A 15,633-nucleotide genomic window follows, 5' to 3' on the forward strand; every position below is an offset into this window, starting at 1 on the left:
CTGTGGCAGTGAGCTTTTACCGTTTTTGTTGGGTGAACAATGGGACCATTGTGTTTAAAGAAGGTATGTTTCACCATAGTTGTGACAGACCTGGAAGCAAGCAGGTTTCAATCCGGACGAGTCACTCGAGCAGTTCACCTAAAGAACCTCTATATAAGTGCCACTTTCCACTCGATCAATCATTTCGTTACCAACACCAACACCAACCGATACGACAATTACCATCTCTGACAGAAATTCTATACCAAAATGGCCTTTCAGAAGTTACTCAAAGAGATGTCTCCTGAAAAGTTCGCTGAGTATGGAACTCATACACCATGTTATGGACAATGCTAATCATGCTCAGGACCGTCTGCTCCCTACAAGACGAGCCTCGCGTTTCTATAGTCACTAAGGATGAAACGTATATCTTACCGAAAGGACTTATTTGCGGTAGCTCCGCGTATTTTGACCGAGTCTTCAAAGGGTCTTTCAAAGAAGCCTTAGAGTCAAAGCTGGAGTTGGACGATGTTACGAAAGAACAATTTGATCTTGTTATACAGTGGATCTACGCTGGCTCCCTCAAATACGATTCTCCGCCTGAAATCGCTCCTTCCGCCCTACTATCCAAATATATCACCTTCACTAGGCTTGTCGATCGATTCGACCTTTGTGGGGACATAAAGCCCGTCTACGAGGAGGTATTAAGAATTTTCTCGGACAATGGGCATGATGTTCTTACCGCAGAACATATCCGCGATGCACTCAAGCTTCCCGTGGGACATGACGTGCGCAATGCTATAGTCAAGAATTGCGCTATTATCTTTCTCGACGACTATCAGTTCAGGTTCGAGAAAGAGCTTGTCGAGATACAAGGCTTTTCAAACGTGCTCTTCTTGGTACTGAAAGCTTGTATCCAGCACAGTAGTGGAGGCATTAGGGGTAGCCTCAGTAGGATTGTACAAGTCATGTGCTAGGAAGTTGTTGGGGAAGTGGCTTGCTAAATCCATTGAAGCTAGGTGGTACTATATCAATAAACGACTAGTGTTAGGCGCGCTCGAGATGTAGTGACTATGTCTTTTCTTATGTCTATGAGCAGCATTAATTCCTTGATGAGCTTTGGCTCCGGTCAAGTAATCTAAAGCGGAATGTGCGACGGACAACTCTTTTTGTTAAGTATTCTGGGATCAGGGGATCTATTTGCAACTTTGTGCCTTCACGAGGAAGTAAAAGAGATTGTATCTTGATTAAGAGCAGGAGTAAACTCATCTCAAGATCCATCCGTAAGAACCATAATAGGTGGGGAAAAAAAATTGTTTACTCTATATATTATTTACTCTAACAGAAATGAAGACTGCAGCTACAGTGTATTAATGGCTCTTACATTAGTCATGTGCTCATCTCTTGATTTCTTGATTAGAGCGTGTTGCTTTATAAACAGTCAGTTCTTGCGACACGATTTAATCCCAATTACTCTAATTATTCATCCTTGCTCACATTTACAACGAGACCAGTTAATAACTTAATATCAGTATAAGAGTAAGGGAAATCTTGCTGTTTTATTCCAGGTTACCTTGTTCTCTCACCATCAACCGGTGAACTATTTATTAAGTTATAATTATTATACACGCTACTGTCTAATAATCTGCTAATCATTTTTTAGTTGATGTGGAAACCCGAGAAAGCCACACCCCGGGTGACTAGGTATGTTGAAAAACCTGGGCCTCACTTTCAAAAGAAGCTGTGAGCAGCTACGGAAGCCTACGGAATCGTTCAAAAATTCCTTCTACCTGTCAACAAGACATATCCAAGTTCACACCAGGTAGTACTACCGCAGTAGATACCTTCACACTCGCATGCACAACAAGAATTGCAATCCATTTCATCAAGTGTGATTGGAGTGGTATCAAAGATGGCCCCACAAACACTTCTCAAAGACCTCTCTCCGGCAGAATGCGTCAAGTAAGATAATCCATACCTGTATCTTTGACCGATCTAACATCACGCAGGGCTCTTCGAGCATTCGACGAGGAAGCTCGTGTTACTATTGTTGTCAAGGACGAAAGCTATAACATGCCCAAAAAACTTGCCTGCTCGAGCTCGAGTTACTTTGATCGGGTTTTCAATAACGGGTTTCGAGAAACCGCCGACTTAAAAGTTCAACTGGAGGACGTCGAAAAAGAACATTTCGATCTTGTCATGCAATGGATTTATACTGGATCTGTCGACTTCGATTTTGAGCCACCACTCACGCCTTCATCAAAACATCTCTTTACGCCGGCTTTTTCAAGCTTGCGGATCGGATTGATCTCTGTGGGAGTTTCCAGTTGTTGTACGGCGAGGTAGCGGAAATCCTTACGGATCAATGGGAATCCCTGACATCGCAACATATCCGCGACGCCATCGAGCTGCCCAAAACCCACCGTGTACGCGAAATGATCGCAGCCACTTGTGCTAACCAGTATTTGTTGCAACCCGTTTTCAAGTTTGAAAAAGAGCTCGATGAGTTGGAGTCGTTCTCGGCGGATCTGTTCAACTCATTCAGACCTCGTCTAAAGGACAATGCTGAATCACTGCGAAGGCTTGTAGTTTGCCTTCCAGAAACAAACCAATGGGGAGCAGGAGGATGTGGAGGAGGGGGATGGGAAGTAGGAGGATGGGGGTACTGATCATTGTAAAATTAATGCTATGGGTCTTACGGAGATATTCGAGATGCAATTACACTGACAACCAGTCGAGTGGGTAGAGGGTTCATTTCTCGGACTTTTGTAGAGCGAGTTAGGAGAACACAAGGGGCAACAAACTTTTCTGGACCTTAGCCATGATTGACTTGGGATTCTCACTTTGAGGTTGCCTTTTCTGAGAAGTCAGTCACAATGTATGCTAGTAGGGTTATGATACAAAGCAACGTTTTCGGGTACTATTTCTTCAACACTGAATCTGAACGCAAAATAGCTACCTTCTCGCTCTCTTAACGGCCGGACTATTCGATCTATTACTGCGTCAACTAGGTTCAATCTATGTTGCTCTGTTACATGAAACGTCAATCCTACCAGGTTCTAGGTAGGTGCCCCTTATCATCCTCGGATATGACCTCCAGTATCAATTGAGCTAGCTTGACGCCGTCTTATTTCCTTTCGACTTATATAAATATAACCCCATGGACATTGCCTAACATAACACTCTACCTCGGCCGATTCGGACTAAAAGTCCCAAGCCCAGGACGTTCAACAAGCTGAACTCCAGTCTCCTCACAAATCTCCTCGAGCACTTTCGTATTGCTCAATCCAACTTCCAAACTATTCATATTCCCAAATAACCTAGTATCTCCACAACACCTTGCGAAATCTTCCATGCTCTTGTCGATGTTCTTATACCATTCGTCTACACAGAGCCTCTCCAAGCTTCGCGGTAGGATTTCTGTCAGGTTGGCGAAAGGAGAGAGGTCGATGAACAAAGGACTATTTTTCTGAATTTCGCATGCGGAAACGGCTTCGGGATGATAGCCCCATAACAGAGTCCCCGGTACTTCGAGATCCCTCAATTTTGTGAGGGAGACAAGGGACGATCCGATGGTGCCCACATTAATGTCTCTCAGGTCCCTGCCGTTGTTTGTGAAGAACACATTACCTGTACGAATGCTCAGCTTCGTGAGGGTATTCGACTGGGTTTCCAACGCTTGACCCAGCCCCGGAGAAGTGAGCGGCTGGTACCCAAACTGATCACCAGCAGCCTGGAAATGAAAAGATGTCATTCCCTTGCAAGCAGCTATCATAGCCTGTAGACTTCTATCATCCAACGACGAGTTATTGAAACTCAACTCCTCTATGCCCGAACACCCGACAGGGAGATCCAGTAAATCGTAGCCCGTACCCCGAGAAGTAATTTTCCTACATTCCAAAACTCTCATAGACGGAAGTTGGAAGAAAGGAACTAGTTTATGAATAGTCAAGTACTCGTGTGTAACCTCGTCTTCATGATCGCTCCAGCCTTCACTCCCGGAGTGCTCTGAATAATCCTCGCCCCAGCAGTATTCATGGAAAGTAACTCTTGTCAATTTGGAAAATGGTCCAGAGCCTGAAGATGGAAGAGTCCGCGGGACACGACCATTATAGAACATAGTCCATTGAACCAGAAGTTGATAGACTTGACCCAAAAAACTAGGTAACCAAGGGACTAGGTCCAAAGTCGTGAGGTTGGGAAGCATCGACAACAAGAGTGCAAGAAGCGCATCTTCTTCGACGTTCTTGATTTGTTGAAACAACTGCTTGTCTAGTGCCGGATCAAGGAACACAACGTTTCTTCGCAAATACCGCTCGATATAAGGCAATAATGGTGCAACAGACCTCAGCCCATATGGTCTATTATGAATGTCCAATCCTCTGAGCAAAAGTGAAAGAGAACTCTCTCCCCCGTAAGTGTTCGAAGGCTTCCATGGCCCGAGCCAAAGACACTTGACTTTACGACCTAAGTCCTCTTCGCCACTTAGCATGACATGTAGTAACGTCACAACGGATACGGAGCCGTCTTCCTCCCACCCAGTGATCTTCAGTGTCCGAAACAGTAACGGCTCAGCAAGACGATTGAATCGATGACTTATTCGGCGAAGTTCTATCAGAGATCGAACCGGGAGTTTCAGCGGCCCAAAAGTCTGAGTATTCCATCGAGGCTTTTCCGAAGGGCATTCGAAGTCTAATAGGTCGGCGACACATGTGGAGATCCGCAGCAAGACCTCGTCAGGAAGGTCTGTAAGTAACACTGGATGAGACATTTTGGCTCTAGAATTTGAAGATATCGTAATCCTAAGAACATGTTGTGCGCTTCATGCACGAGGGAGGCACGGGAACTCCAGATTGTGAATGTCTACCTATCTAGCGAGGTAGAACAAATACCCGGATTTGCAAGCAAATGGGGAAGCTACCAATACACCTAGTGTGCTGCCATAATCGGACAATGTCGAAATAGCTAAGCAGATAACCCGGAATAAACATCTAACATCTAACAGCAAACATGTAATCATATACCTACCCCAACGCTTCATACCCATGATATCCATCTCCGCCAAAAGCCTTCTCACCAGCCATAGTCCAACCATCTTTCTTCTTCAACCACTCCCCACCAAGGAACTGTCGAATGCATGTGTCCAGAGGCTTCTTTTGTGGACTCTCAAGAGGAACTAACTTGTAGAAGTTTTCGTCTAACCGTGTTGGCTCACAGAAGCACTTTCCTTCTCTATGTGGCGGACAATGTGTATTGATATCATGCTGATAGCCAATGTCTCGAAAAAACCAAATCTCGCGTTTAGGAACAAACATTGCTACACTGAGAGTATGGACTGGAGCGTCTCCAAAGCGTTCATAGTAGAACCCGCCCGATTTATCGAGCCAGTCAAAATACGCTTCATTCCCCTTATCGCGCCAGAACTTGAGCGAACCGATCTCGAAATTCGAGAAGAATTGACAGTTGTTGTAGTCACCACTAGTTTCAGGATTTTGCAGCCACTTGAGATCAGCTTCGGGATTGAGCAGGTCACGGTGAGCTTTCATGAAGTCTCGAGTTTTGCTCCAAAGCGATGGAAACGAGCGGGCATCGTCTAAAATATTCATATTAAAGCCATATTTCATGTTGTTATCCCGCATGAAGCGGAAAACATCGTAGTCGATGTTGCAAAAATATTGAACCTGTGGTCTCCTCGTCAGTCTAGCAAAAGAATCTGGAAGTAAAAGTACTTGCATCCGGCTCAACCCTCCAATACCAATCATGGTCTTTCAGAATAGGATGCTTGTAGAAGAATCCACTGTTCCATCGGCACATGTGATGATAACTAACTAGCCAACCTTTGCCAACTCCGATGGTTCCTAAATATTCAAGGCTATTCATGAACCGATCCTCATCAATCCATTCCGGTAAGGACCAATGCTCTTTGGGCACAATCTCATAGTGACATTTGGCAGCGGTCAAATTCTGCGTCACTCCTTTGAATTCGTCCGTGAAGGGTTCGTCATTGAAGAAAATCCAAGGGTACTGTAATGCGAATCAGCACGATTCATGTGGCCACTCCCGAATAATCCAACTCACCTGATACTTGCTATTCCACCTTTCCTCCAGCTGTTTCATACTTTGAACAATTCCATCCAATTCCGAATTTCTCACGAGGGTAATCAATGCCGCCTTCGGTCTTCCCCTGAGCTTGTCTCCAAGATTGCGAAAATTCGGCACAACCCCTTCCGGCAGAGCATGTTTGTCATGGGAATTCTCCTGTAGCCAGCGAATTGGGTCCGGGTTGCTTTTGTGAGAAACAGCTAGGGTGGCTCGAATCGGCTTGACATCGAAACTGTAATCTGCCAAGATCGTCGAATCCTGGTTGGACTGGATGGATATGAAGAATCCAAAAGCGAACGCCGCAAGTACCAACAGCAATATTTTGCGGGACGGCATTCTACAGATTCGTTAATACGCCTTAATCACAGTATTGAGGCGGCACTCACAACTGACGAATGCCAATACAACTCAAACTCGGCAATCGAGATGCCTGCCATCCCAGCGGTGGAGGTCTAGGAGGTGTTCGCCAGAACGAGCTTGAGCCTCGACTACCCATCGATATCGGGGACCATTTACTGCTTGTGAACGAGTTCCGGATCTGTCCTTTCGGAGTCTGAGGAGGCGATTTCTCATCCATCTGTCGAGTATTGCGAGCAGACATTCTTGATGCAGGAATTGGTGTTGTTGGCCTTGAAGCTTCTGCTATGAATGTGGAAGGGTGTGAGTGTGGAGAGGAAGAGATGTGTTTTGGGAATTATAAGTGGAAGGAACGCCTTGAGAACACCACGCCGAGCAGCAAGCATTCGAACAAAATATCGACTCGAGCTCGTAGCAGCAAATTCAGCTCGCAAAGTTCTGCGGCTCAAAACAACACTTGTACTATTCTCTTATGACTACTGTAAAATTACGGTCTTGGCCGCGATTGTCTTTGCAGCCTGTCCGCACTTTTGCGCCAGTATTCTCCCTCAAATATACCCTGGATATACCTACATTCGCCCTCGGCAATAGATGAACCCATAGCAATACAGATTAGTCGCTCCTTGGATGCAAAACCTTAACGCCTTCAAAGATGGTCACTATACACAAAAAGCAGCTTATATCCCGTTCTCGTCGTCATCCATCCCTAACACCCTAGAGTATTGTACTGTGAGACGTTGTAACTCTCGAAATTTCCCTAGAGAATTGTTAGCATTTCCACAAGCAACAGGAACATCTGACATACCAAGAATCAACACAACTTCCTTTAATAACTCTTTTCTATCCCAACCACAAAGTTTGTCATCCTCGCTGTACCAGCCTTCACCTACCTCGGTGGCATCAACAGATGGCACGTTTGGCAATTCCTTCAAGATACCACCCAACATACTCCTGAGAAGCTCCTCTACCTTATTCTTCAATCCTTGAGCTCCCAGGCGTTTCGCGTACATGAAAAGATAGATTCGGAACTCCTCCCGCGCCCCCAGCTGCAAAGCAGCCGCGACACGATTCTCTAAGTGCGCAATACTGACGCCAGCCTCAAAATTTTCAAATCCTTCTCGTGACAACAACGCTTTAATAAGCCGTTGGAGATGGTAGGCTCGGCCTTTGAGAAGGACTTCATTGGTGGTGTGCCGTTCCAGATGTGGAATGATGCCCGCCGAAATATTAGAAGCACTGATCTCACCATCTCGCCGAGAATCTTGCCCGACGCCAGTAGACTGCAAACTGCTGATCGATGAGTCGTTCGAGTTCCAGTACTGACTACCTACCGCCCACCAAGCTTCAGAGAGCCGTTGCCAGACAAACATTGAAGGCGAATAGAGGTAACCGTCACCGTTGCTCAGTGTCACGATAATATGGCCAGTCGTGTTTAGATGCGCAGAAGTAACACCTGGGGCGCTGGTCGTATGTGTCCCTAATGAGTGCATTGCGATATCCAGTATTGGTGCAAGAGAAACTGGTGGATGAGGCGAGGCCAGTGTCTTCAAGTTCCAGACATAACACATTCCAACGGCAGTAACGCAAAGGAGCCACCAACCTCTGGACTCAATGATGACAGGTTGAGCTTCTAGGACAAGAGCATTGAATATCCGACGGCCTGCAGGTGTCCAGGTGTAAATGCTTCCATCTTCACAAGCAGCCGCCCAAAAGTTTTTGTTGCCGGTGACAAGAATGACTGCTCTGGGTAAGAAATCTTGCCAAAGCATGGCCCCCCTCTTGCTTGCACTAATTCTTGACGGATCTCGAACCTGAGCAGGATTCCCACCAGGGTTCTGTGCCTCGAACACCACATCGTCAGTAACTTTGGTCGACTCTTCAACTCCATTAGTACCGTTGGCCCCAGATGCGGGTGGTGGTAAGGTCCCTCGATCGAGCGAGCGCAAAATATGTGTTCGAACCTTAGGAACGGCCAACCTGACCTGGCTCACCGACATGATTGGGTTGACAACAGCTGGACGAAGGAACTCTGGCGTAGGTATAACGCCATTGTTTGGCGGCAAAGGAACCGCAGGTTCAACCCCATTGACTCCGTTGATCATGATAGGTATTGGACCATTTCCGAGCGCGGGTCTCTTGCTTGCTGGGTCTTCATTTTCATCTTCTTCCAAAGCTACTGCTTTTCGTTTATTACCGAGTAACATTGCAGCGAGACCGCCTCTGGGCAAACCATCGTAAGGTTTCGACAAGTCTAGTATAGATTGCGGCGCATCATTTTGTTCCTTACTGGAACTAGCAGCCATCAGTTGCGATTGTGGCAGAGACGAAAGTCCCGTTCCGGACGATGACACAAGTAAAGGCGCAACTCGTTTCTTTCCCTCCTTCGTTATCGTGACACGCTGTTTCATGGCTTCAACCTTGGCAACACTTGGATCGACTGCTGGCGGTGTTGCTGCCGCTGCTGGTGAGTCTTGGGCAGATCGACCGTTGGTTACAGGTGGTGCTGGCGCATTTGATGGTAATACAGGGACCACGACACCAGTCATTGGGGTAGATGTCCCGTTAGTCCCATTGCCATTCACTACGGGCGGAACAATCGTAGACCCTGCGTCGCCCATCAACGCACCCATACGTCCCTCAGCACCGCGTAATTCACCTGCCTTACTTCGCTCCTCAAGCCGTAAAGCGGCCACATCTTCGACCACCCCGACTCCACGGCGTCCGACGCCAAATTTCTGGAGTGCTTTATCGTTCTCAGACCAAGGAGCAATAAAACCCAGCTCCCCTGTCTCGAATTCTAAAGCTACTATGCTTCCATCCAGACTAGAAGCGAAAATAGCGAGTCCGTTTGGGGTCCACGCAAGATCCGATATAGATTTCCCGGCTAGTTCCTGAGCAACGACCAATGGTCTCGATGAGCTGGTATTCCATACACTAAGCGTCTTGTCTTGCCCGGCACAAGCAATTACTGTGACCAATGCCTGGGTGCTATATCCGCTGTTATCGGTCGTCTCTGGGCTTATTTCTGCTTTGCTGAAAAGACGCGGAGAAAAGGTGCAGACTTCCGTAGGACCCTCATGTCCGATCAAATTGATATCACTATCCCACACTCCGCGGTTGATGATGGCGACTGAACTAACGGGTCCGTTGACGGCGTTCGCGGCAGCAATATGGTTTCCATCTGGCGACCATGAACACCTTCTAAAGTATGTGGTTAAGGGGGATGAGGTAAATGGCGCGACTATGGTATGCTCGAGCACAAAGTTGTTGTGCGAATCGTAAGAGGTAGCATTTGGCTGGGGAGATGTGAATCTGAAGAGTTTGATTGTTCGGTCGTCGCTTGCCGTTGCGAAATACTTGTTTGCTGGGTCGAAAGTGATTCCTTTTACGTGACTCTGGTGGACGGACAGAACCTTCAGCTTCTCGAATGTATGCCCTGACCAAACAACAATCTTCGAGTCCAAGCCAACTGATACCATAATCGAAGAATCATAGGACCAGCCCAAATCCTGTACATCGTTCTCATGCCCAATCAAACGTCTAAGGATTTTCCAATTTTCAACAGGTGGTGGTTCGTTGGTGCCTACACTCCATCAGCTTCACTAAGTCCCTAGTAAGTGTAGCTCTTCCTTACCAAATGACGCCGAGTGCGCTGGTGGATTCTGGTCAAGATGGTAGATACAGATGATCTTGTCATCAGCACCCGAAGCCAGCCAACGCCCGTTCGGAGAGAACCTGACAGTATGGATCGTCCCAGAATGGTAGCTCATATGACATAGTTGCTTCGGTTTCGTGTAGTTGGGATCTCCTGCCTGGAGGATAGCCTCCGTCGACCAGATCCGAACATGTCCATCTAGATAGATATTATATCAGCGCAATGCACAGAATATTATCCCAAAGATTTCCTACCTCCAGCCGCAGTGGCGAGCCTGGTTCCATCAGGCGATACGTGACAACTGTATACTTCGAAATCTTTCTGTTCTCCTACAATGCAGAGTCAGTTAGTGGTCATTATTTAATCCGCAGACCACGAAAGCCCTGTCGTCCAGATGATATGCGCCATAAACTAACCACTATGCGTGAGCCAAGCTGGCTTGATGAACCTCATTTTTGTCGCCCTTCGTGGGTGCGATGGGCATCATTGGGTTGAGGTCGCGGCGTTGAATAATATGTTCGAAGAGACAACGCGACGCTGCGCGACTATTCTCACAAGTTACAACTTCGTAATTAGCTTGGCGGGCCGAAGCGAGTTGAATGGCTGCTTGTTGCAGGAGCCGAGAATCAGGGGATCGGCGGCTGCAGAGGAAATCGGGATCTCCTCCGGGATGTAGGGCCCGACTATCAGAATACACTTAGATACTCTCTCACGATGCACGAAAGAACTGGCAGTCGAACACAGGATATTTGCTTCGGAAAAGTGACCATAAATCGTATTATTTCTCAATTAAGTTGGCAAAATGCCGCTATTTAAAATAAATATTCGAAAATAGTTTCATCTGACTCCAACTGTAATTACACCATGAAAAGTCAAGGGCCCCCAAAGTCAAGGGCCCCCAAAGTCAAGGACTAGTAGATGGGTATCTTATTCACTATTCAGCTAAAACATGTTCGTAGGCGGCCAATTCAACATACAACAGGCAGCCATACGCGAGAATTTGTTTGGTAGATTATTTGGTATTTTTATCAATACAGTACGGTATTATTGAGAGAAGTTTCGTTTTCTCATCCTTAACGCCAGCTCATTCCTCGAAAAGTGATACATTGTGTTTTACAATTGATTTTATCATCGACTTTACTTCTTCTGCCTCGTGTTCTCGAACGAAGCCAGCATGCTTCTTTTCATCTCGTCATTTGGGGATTCTGATTGCGAAGATTGACCATCACTAGACCCTTCTGAGCTCGAGTTCTTCTCTAAACTTCGCGCTGCCATCGTCTTAGATTGCGCATCTCCAACCTTCCCATAGACGGCCATTGCACTAGCGATCATGCTGCCAATATCTCCAACATTGCCGGGGACAACCACTGCTGTACCCTCTTTGGCAAGCTTGGCGAAAGCATCAACATACTTTTCGGCAACGCTGAGACTCACTGCTCCTTGAGCCGCCTCCTTTCCTTCTGAGATACTCTTTGCAACTGCATCAATTCCAGCAGCGGTAGCTTTAGCCTTGAGTAGAATAGCTTCAGCCTCTCCAGATGCCATATTGATTTGCTCGCTCCTCAAAGCTTCAGAAGCTAGGATCACACTCTGCTTTCGACCTTCAGCGATGTTAATAGCACTCTGCCTCTGACCTTCGGAGTCCAAGATCTCCGCTCTCTTGCTACGCTCTGCGGTAACTTGTCGATGCATAGCAGCCACGACTCCCTCTGGGGCGTGGATATCTCTAATCTCGTATCGTAGACAGACAACACCCCATTCTTGTGCTGCCTCGTTAATTGCCTGTGTGATATTGGTATTAAGGGCGGCTCGCTCTTTGAGAACATGGTCGAGTGTCAGTTGACCGATTTCGGATCGCATTGTTGTTTGAGCCAATTGAGAAATTGCATATTCGGCGTCTTCAACTCCGTAACTTAGATAAAGTCAGCATTGTTCAGGCGGATATGGATATGTAATTACCTGGCCTTATACGCATCAAATACTCTGGTATATAAAACACCATCCAGCTCCAGAGTGACATTGTCCGCTGTAATCGCACTTTGACTTGGTATTTCGATAGCAGACTCCTTCAAGCTCTTAACATATGCTATGCGATCGATAACTGGAACCAAAATGGCTAATCCTGGTGCCAGAATTCTGCTGAACTTTCCCATTCTTTCCACGATCCATGCTGTTTGTTGCGGTACGAATCGGATGATTGTGTTGGCAGGTAGGGAGGGGCGCTGAAAGTAAGAATTTGGGATGTTTGGATTGCTGCTGATTCCCAATAGACTGTTGTTCGGCGCTTTCGTTCTCGAGGTAAGGTGAAGCTGTCTTCGCTGGTGTTGAGCTCGATACAGTGGCAAGCTGGAAGATCGCACCAATGGCAAGCTCCTCCTAGCTAAGATCGCTGGAATCGTCGAGGAAAGATTCTTACTGAGCGCAGGTCCGTTTAAAACTGTTCGGTTTATCACCTCCATAATGGCGATTTGATGTGTGCGGTTGATTCCGTTCACGATTACCAGGTTGGGGGGAGCGCGACGAGCCTAAATTTTGTCACCTCGCACCGACGCCCCGTCATCACGAGGCGAGACTTCCGCCTTGCGACTCAACTTTCAACAACATCAGACGAGCGCAAATCCTATGCAGATATTGACTCTCTTTCACAGCCTCCCCAGAAGAGCCAGACATATCGCCATAACACATGTTTACACATGTTAGTCTGAAGACCAGTTCCAATCAACACGCATTACCATAAACATGTCTGAATATTGGAAGTCAACAGTAAGTGGATCGATGTATTTGAGTTTAGACATTCCTACTAACGCTGTCGGTAGCCTAAATATTGGTGTAAGCATTGTAAAGTATTCGTTCGCGACACGAAGCTGGAAAAGACAAATCATGAGGCGACCCCGAGGCATCAAGGCAATCTCAAGAGGTTTGTACGAGATATACACCGTGGACACGAGAAGGAGGAGAAGGACAAGGAGCGCGCAAAATCCGAGGTAGCAAGACTGAATGGTTTGGTGGCTGGCGGAGGCTCTGGCGCAAGTTCATCTGGTTCAGGATTCGGTAGAGGACCAACACCATCAGTACCGAAACCACAAGCTTCAGCGGCTCAAAGGAAACAACAACTTGCCCAGCTAGCTGAGCTTGGAGTTAGCATACCAGACGAGTTTCGACCGGATATGGCAATGGCAGGCGAGTGGCAGGTCACTTCAGAAAGAGTTTTGGAGCCTGATAGCGAGACGAAGGTCGAAGCCAAAGCCATGGGGGTTAAGAGAGAACGCGGAGAAGAGGAAGATGATCCGGAAGCCGCTGAGCTCAAGAAGAAGAGATGGGGCTCGAAATTCCGCGCACATCCAACAGAAGAGGATAATGCTGACCTTGATACTCTCTTAATTCAAGCTACAGCAAGAAGTCGCGAGCCAGCGATCAAGCCAGAGGTGAAAACTGAGGACGAGAAACTTGAACATATCAAATCTGAGATCAAGGTCGAACCTACTCCTACGGCCTGTTTGCTGGAGAGCGGCGCTGCAAACAGCTCTACAGAGGGTGTCAAAGAGGAGGAGGTACCAAATATACTTGCAGATATACCCGACTCAGATGTCACACCGAAGCAAGAAGGAGTCGGACAAAGTGCTACTGGAATTGTTTTCAAGAAACGGAAGGCAAAAAACATCCGACAAAAATGAACATATCGTTTTCTCGACTTTCTGTGAATTTGATATCAAAAAACCTCCCCGAGTCCAGGCATGATAAGGATGACTCCACAAACTCCTCAGCTGCCATACTACCTACAGTCAATCACAGGGAGGTAGTATCGAAGGATTTCCCTCAAAACTCTAATAAGACCGCTTCGGACATCTAGATTCTAGGCTAACGAGGTAAAAAGAGGACGGGCCGGACCATAGCCATACCAGGTAGCCGATTGCCGGCACATTGCCTCAACCCCGCTGTCGTCATAGATTTATGCCCATTATTCGAAGTAAACATTCTGCGAATGCAGCAATATGATTCGGTAGGGCTGGGTCATTATTAATATGTCCTTCTACCAGTGGGTCGATTATTGGGTCTAATATGGAGCGCTCTGCTAACCCCGAAAATTATGTGCTCGTGCTGGGCTCTTTCTCCGCTTGAGCGAACATTTCCTAGTCAATATTTCCCTCTTCAAGGACTCATAATTGCCCTTATTACTTGAAACCCAATATCTCAGGAGAATAAGTTTTCAACAGATCATTTCTTACAACCATACACATCCTTCATCATGAAAGAACTTGTCGTTGATAAAGACCTGAAGGTCGAGATCCATGATGTGCCAGTGCCGAAGCCAAACGCAGACCAAGTTCTGATCAAAATTGTTGTCTCCGGTTCAAACCCAAAGGACTGGAAAGTGCCCATGTGGATGAAGGAAACATCTAATTCAGGTGACGACATCGCTGGCTTTGTGGAGGAAGTTGGCGAAAATGTCACAGAGTTCAAGAAAGGTGATCGGGTTGCGGCCTTTCATGAGATGAGAACCGCACATGGAAGTTTTGCAGAATACGGGATTGCTTGGTCCCATACAACATTCCATCTTCCAAAGAAAATATCATTCGAAGAAGTAAAGTCACATGAATAAAATATTAAGATCTTCACTAACATCCGTAGGGTGCCACGATTCCCCTGGCTGCTATGACAGCTGCTCTTGGTCTTTATTCAACTACCCGATTGGGCCTACCAGAACCATGGCAAGCCGCTAGCTCTCCTATTCCGTTGATTGTCTATGGTGCCTCAAGCGCCGTGGTAAGTATCAATCCGCTCAATAACCCTTAACTCTAACTAGTAAACAGGGAGCCTATGCCATCCAGCTCGCTCAACTCTCAAACATCCACCCCATCATCGCCGTCGCCGGACGCGGCCAGTCATTCGTTGAAAAGCTCATCGACCGCAGCAAAGGCGACACCATAGTCGACTACCGCAACGGCGACGAGGCACTCGTCTCCAGTATCAAAGACGCTCTCAAAGGCCAGGACATCCACTACGCCTTCGACGCCGTAAGCGAGAAAGGCAGTTACCAAAACCTCAGCAAAATTCTCTCCACTAAAGGAGGCAGCAAAATCACACTCGTGCTCCCAGGACGTGATTACGGCGATATCCCGGAGTCGATTACGCATAGTGTGACTACTGTTGGAAGTGTTCATCAAGATTCTCCAAGGGCTAAAGAGGGGATCAAGATCAGCGACAAGGAATTTGGGTTTGTGTTTTTTAGATTCTTTGGGCGTGGCCTGCAAGAGGGGTGGTTCGAGCCGCATCCGCATGAGGTTGTTCCCGGGGGGTTGAATGGTGTGCAGAAGGGATTGGAGAATTTGAAGGATGGGGTTAATTCGGCTACGAAGTATGTTTTTAGGATTGAGGAGACTAAGTAGATAGGTCGGAAGGAAGACGTGAATAACTGTAATTTATATGTACGCAATGAAGCTTTGAAATAAGACACTACAATGAGGGGATGCTTACTTTAAAAGATGCATTAGTATTGGACGTTTACAATGTGCAAATAAAAAGAAATACATCACTTCTGT

General features: G+C 46.8%; 8 protein-coding genes across 8 annotated transcripts; 4 read left to right on the forward strand and 4 right to left on the reverse strand.

Annotated features, from left to right (window-relative positions):
* Positions 1 to 249: 249 nt before the first annotated feature.
* On the forward strand, positions 250 to 1,024 carry GLAREA_00127 (POZ; the record flags this gene model as incomplete). Its single annotated transcript, XM_008084887.1, has 3 exons — positions 250 to 299; positions 347 to 930; positions 999 to 1,024. 3 exons carry the CDS (start codon positions 250 to 252, stop codon positions 1,022 to 1,024), a joined length of 660 nt encoding a protein of 219 aa, XP_008083078.1.
* Positions 1,025 to 1,891: 867 nt separating this feature from the next.
* GLAREA_00128 (POZ) lies at positions 1,892 to 2,325 on the forward strand (the record flags this gene model as incomplete). The annotated part of the gene is made up of 2 exons (XM_008084888.1): positions 1,892 to 1,941; positions 1,989 to 2,325. 2 exons carry the CDS (start codon positions 1,892 to 1,894, stop codon positions 2,323 to 2,325), a joined length of 387 nt encoding a protein of 128 aa, XP_008083079.1.
* An 838-nt stretch (positions 2,326 to 3,163) lies between these two features.
* On the reverse strand, positions 3,164 to 4,750 carry GLAREA_00129 (uncharacterized protein; the record flags this gene model as incomplete). The annotated part of the gene is made up of 1 exon (XM_008084889.1): positions 3,164 to 4,750. The coding sequence occupies one exon, from the start codon at positions 4,748 to 4,750 to the stop codon at positions 3,164 to 3,166; it is 1,587 nt and encodes a 528-aa protein (XP_008083080.1).
* A 253-nt stretch (positions 4,751 to 5,003) lies between these two features.
* On the reverse strand, positions 5,004 to 6,682 carry GLAREA_00130 (Nucleotide-diphospho-sugar transferase; the record flags this gene model as incomplete). The annotated part of the gene is made up of 4 exons (XM_008084890.1): positions 5,004 to 5,660; positions 5,809 to 6,003; positions 6,058 to 6,418; positions 6,468 to 6,682. 4 exons carry the CDS (start codon positions 6,680 to 6,682, stop codon positions 5,004 to 5,006), a joined length of 1,428 nt encoding a protein of 475 aa, XP_008083081.1.
* A 433-nt stretch (positions 6,683 to 7,115) lies between these two features.
* Positions 7,116 to 10,546, reverse strand: GLAREA_00131 (WD40 repeat-like protein; the record flags this gene model as incomplete). Its single annotated transcript, XM_008084891.1, has 5 exons — positions 7,116 to 7,195; positions 7,244 to 10,021; positions 10,073 to 10,291; positions 10,348 to 10,422; positions 10,510 to 10,546. 5 exons carry the CDS (start codon positions 10,544 to 10,546, stop codon positions 7,116 to 7,118), a joined length of 3,189 nt encoding a protein of 1,062 aa, XP_008083082.1.
* A 684-nt stretch (positions 10,547 to 11,230) lies between these two features.
* Positions 11,231 to 12,552, reverse strand: GLAREA_00132 (Band 7/SPFH; the record flags this gene model as incomplete). Its single annotated transcript, XM_008084892.1, has 2 exons — positions 11,231 to 12,005; positions 12,053 to 12,552. 2 exons carry the CDS (start codon positions 12,550 to 12,552, stop codon positions 11,231 to 11,233), a joined length of 1,275 nt encoding a protein of 424 aa, XP_008083083.1.
* A 280-nt stretch (positions 12,553 to 12,832) lies between these two features.
* GLAREA_00133 (C2H2 and C2HC zinc finger) lies at positions 12,833 to 13,767 on the forward strand (the record flags this gene model as incomplete). The annotated part of the gene is made up of 2 exons (XM_008084893.1): positions 12,833 to 12,856; positions 12,910 to 13,767. 2 exons carry the CDS (start codon positions 12,833 to 12,835, stop codon positions 13,765 to 13,767), a joined length of 882 nt encoding a protein of 293 aa, XP_008083084.1.
* A 572-nt stretch (positions 13,768 to 14,339) lies between these two features.
* On the forward strand, positions 14,340 to 15,480 carry GLAREA_00134 (GroES-like protein; the record flags this gene model as incomplete). Its single annotated transcript, XM_008084894.1, has 3 exons — positions 14,340 to 14,675; positions 14,723 to 14,857; positions 14,905 to 15,480. 3 exons carry the CDS (start codon positions 14,340 to 14,342, stop codon positions 15,478 to 15,480), a joined length of 1,047 nt encoding a protein of 348 aa, XP_008083085.1.
* Between the last annotated feature and the right edge of the window lie 153 nt (positions 15,481 to 15,633).

This window comes from Glarea lozoyensis (genome assembly GCF_000409485.1).
Source record: "Glarea lozoyensis ATCC 20868 chromosome Unknown GLAREA3, whole genome shotgun sequence".
NCBI lineage: Eukaryota > Fungi > Ascomycota > Leotiomycetes > Helotiales > Helotiaceae > Glarea > Glarea lozoyensis.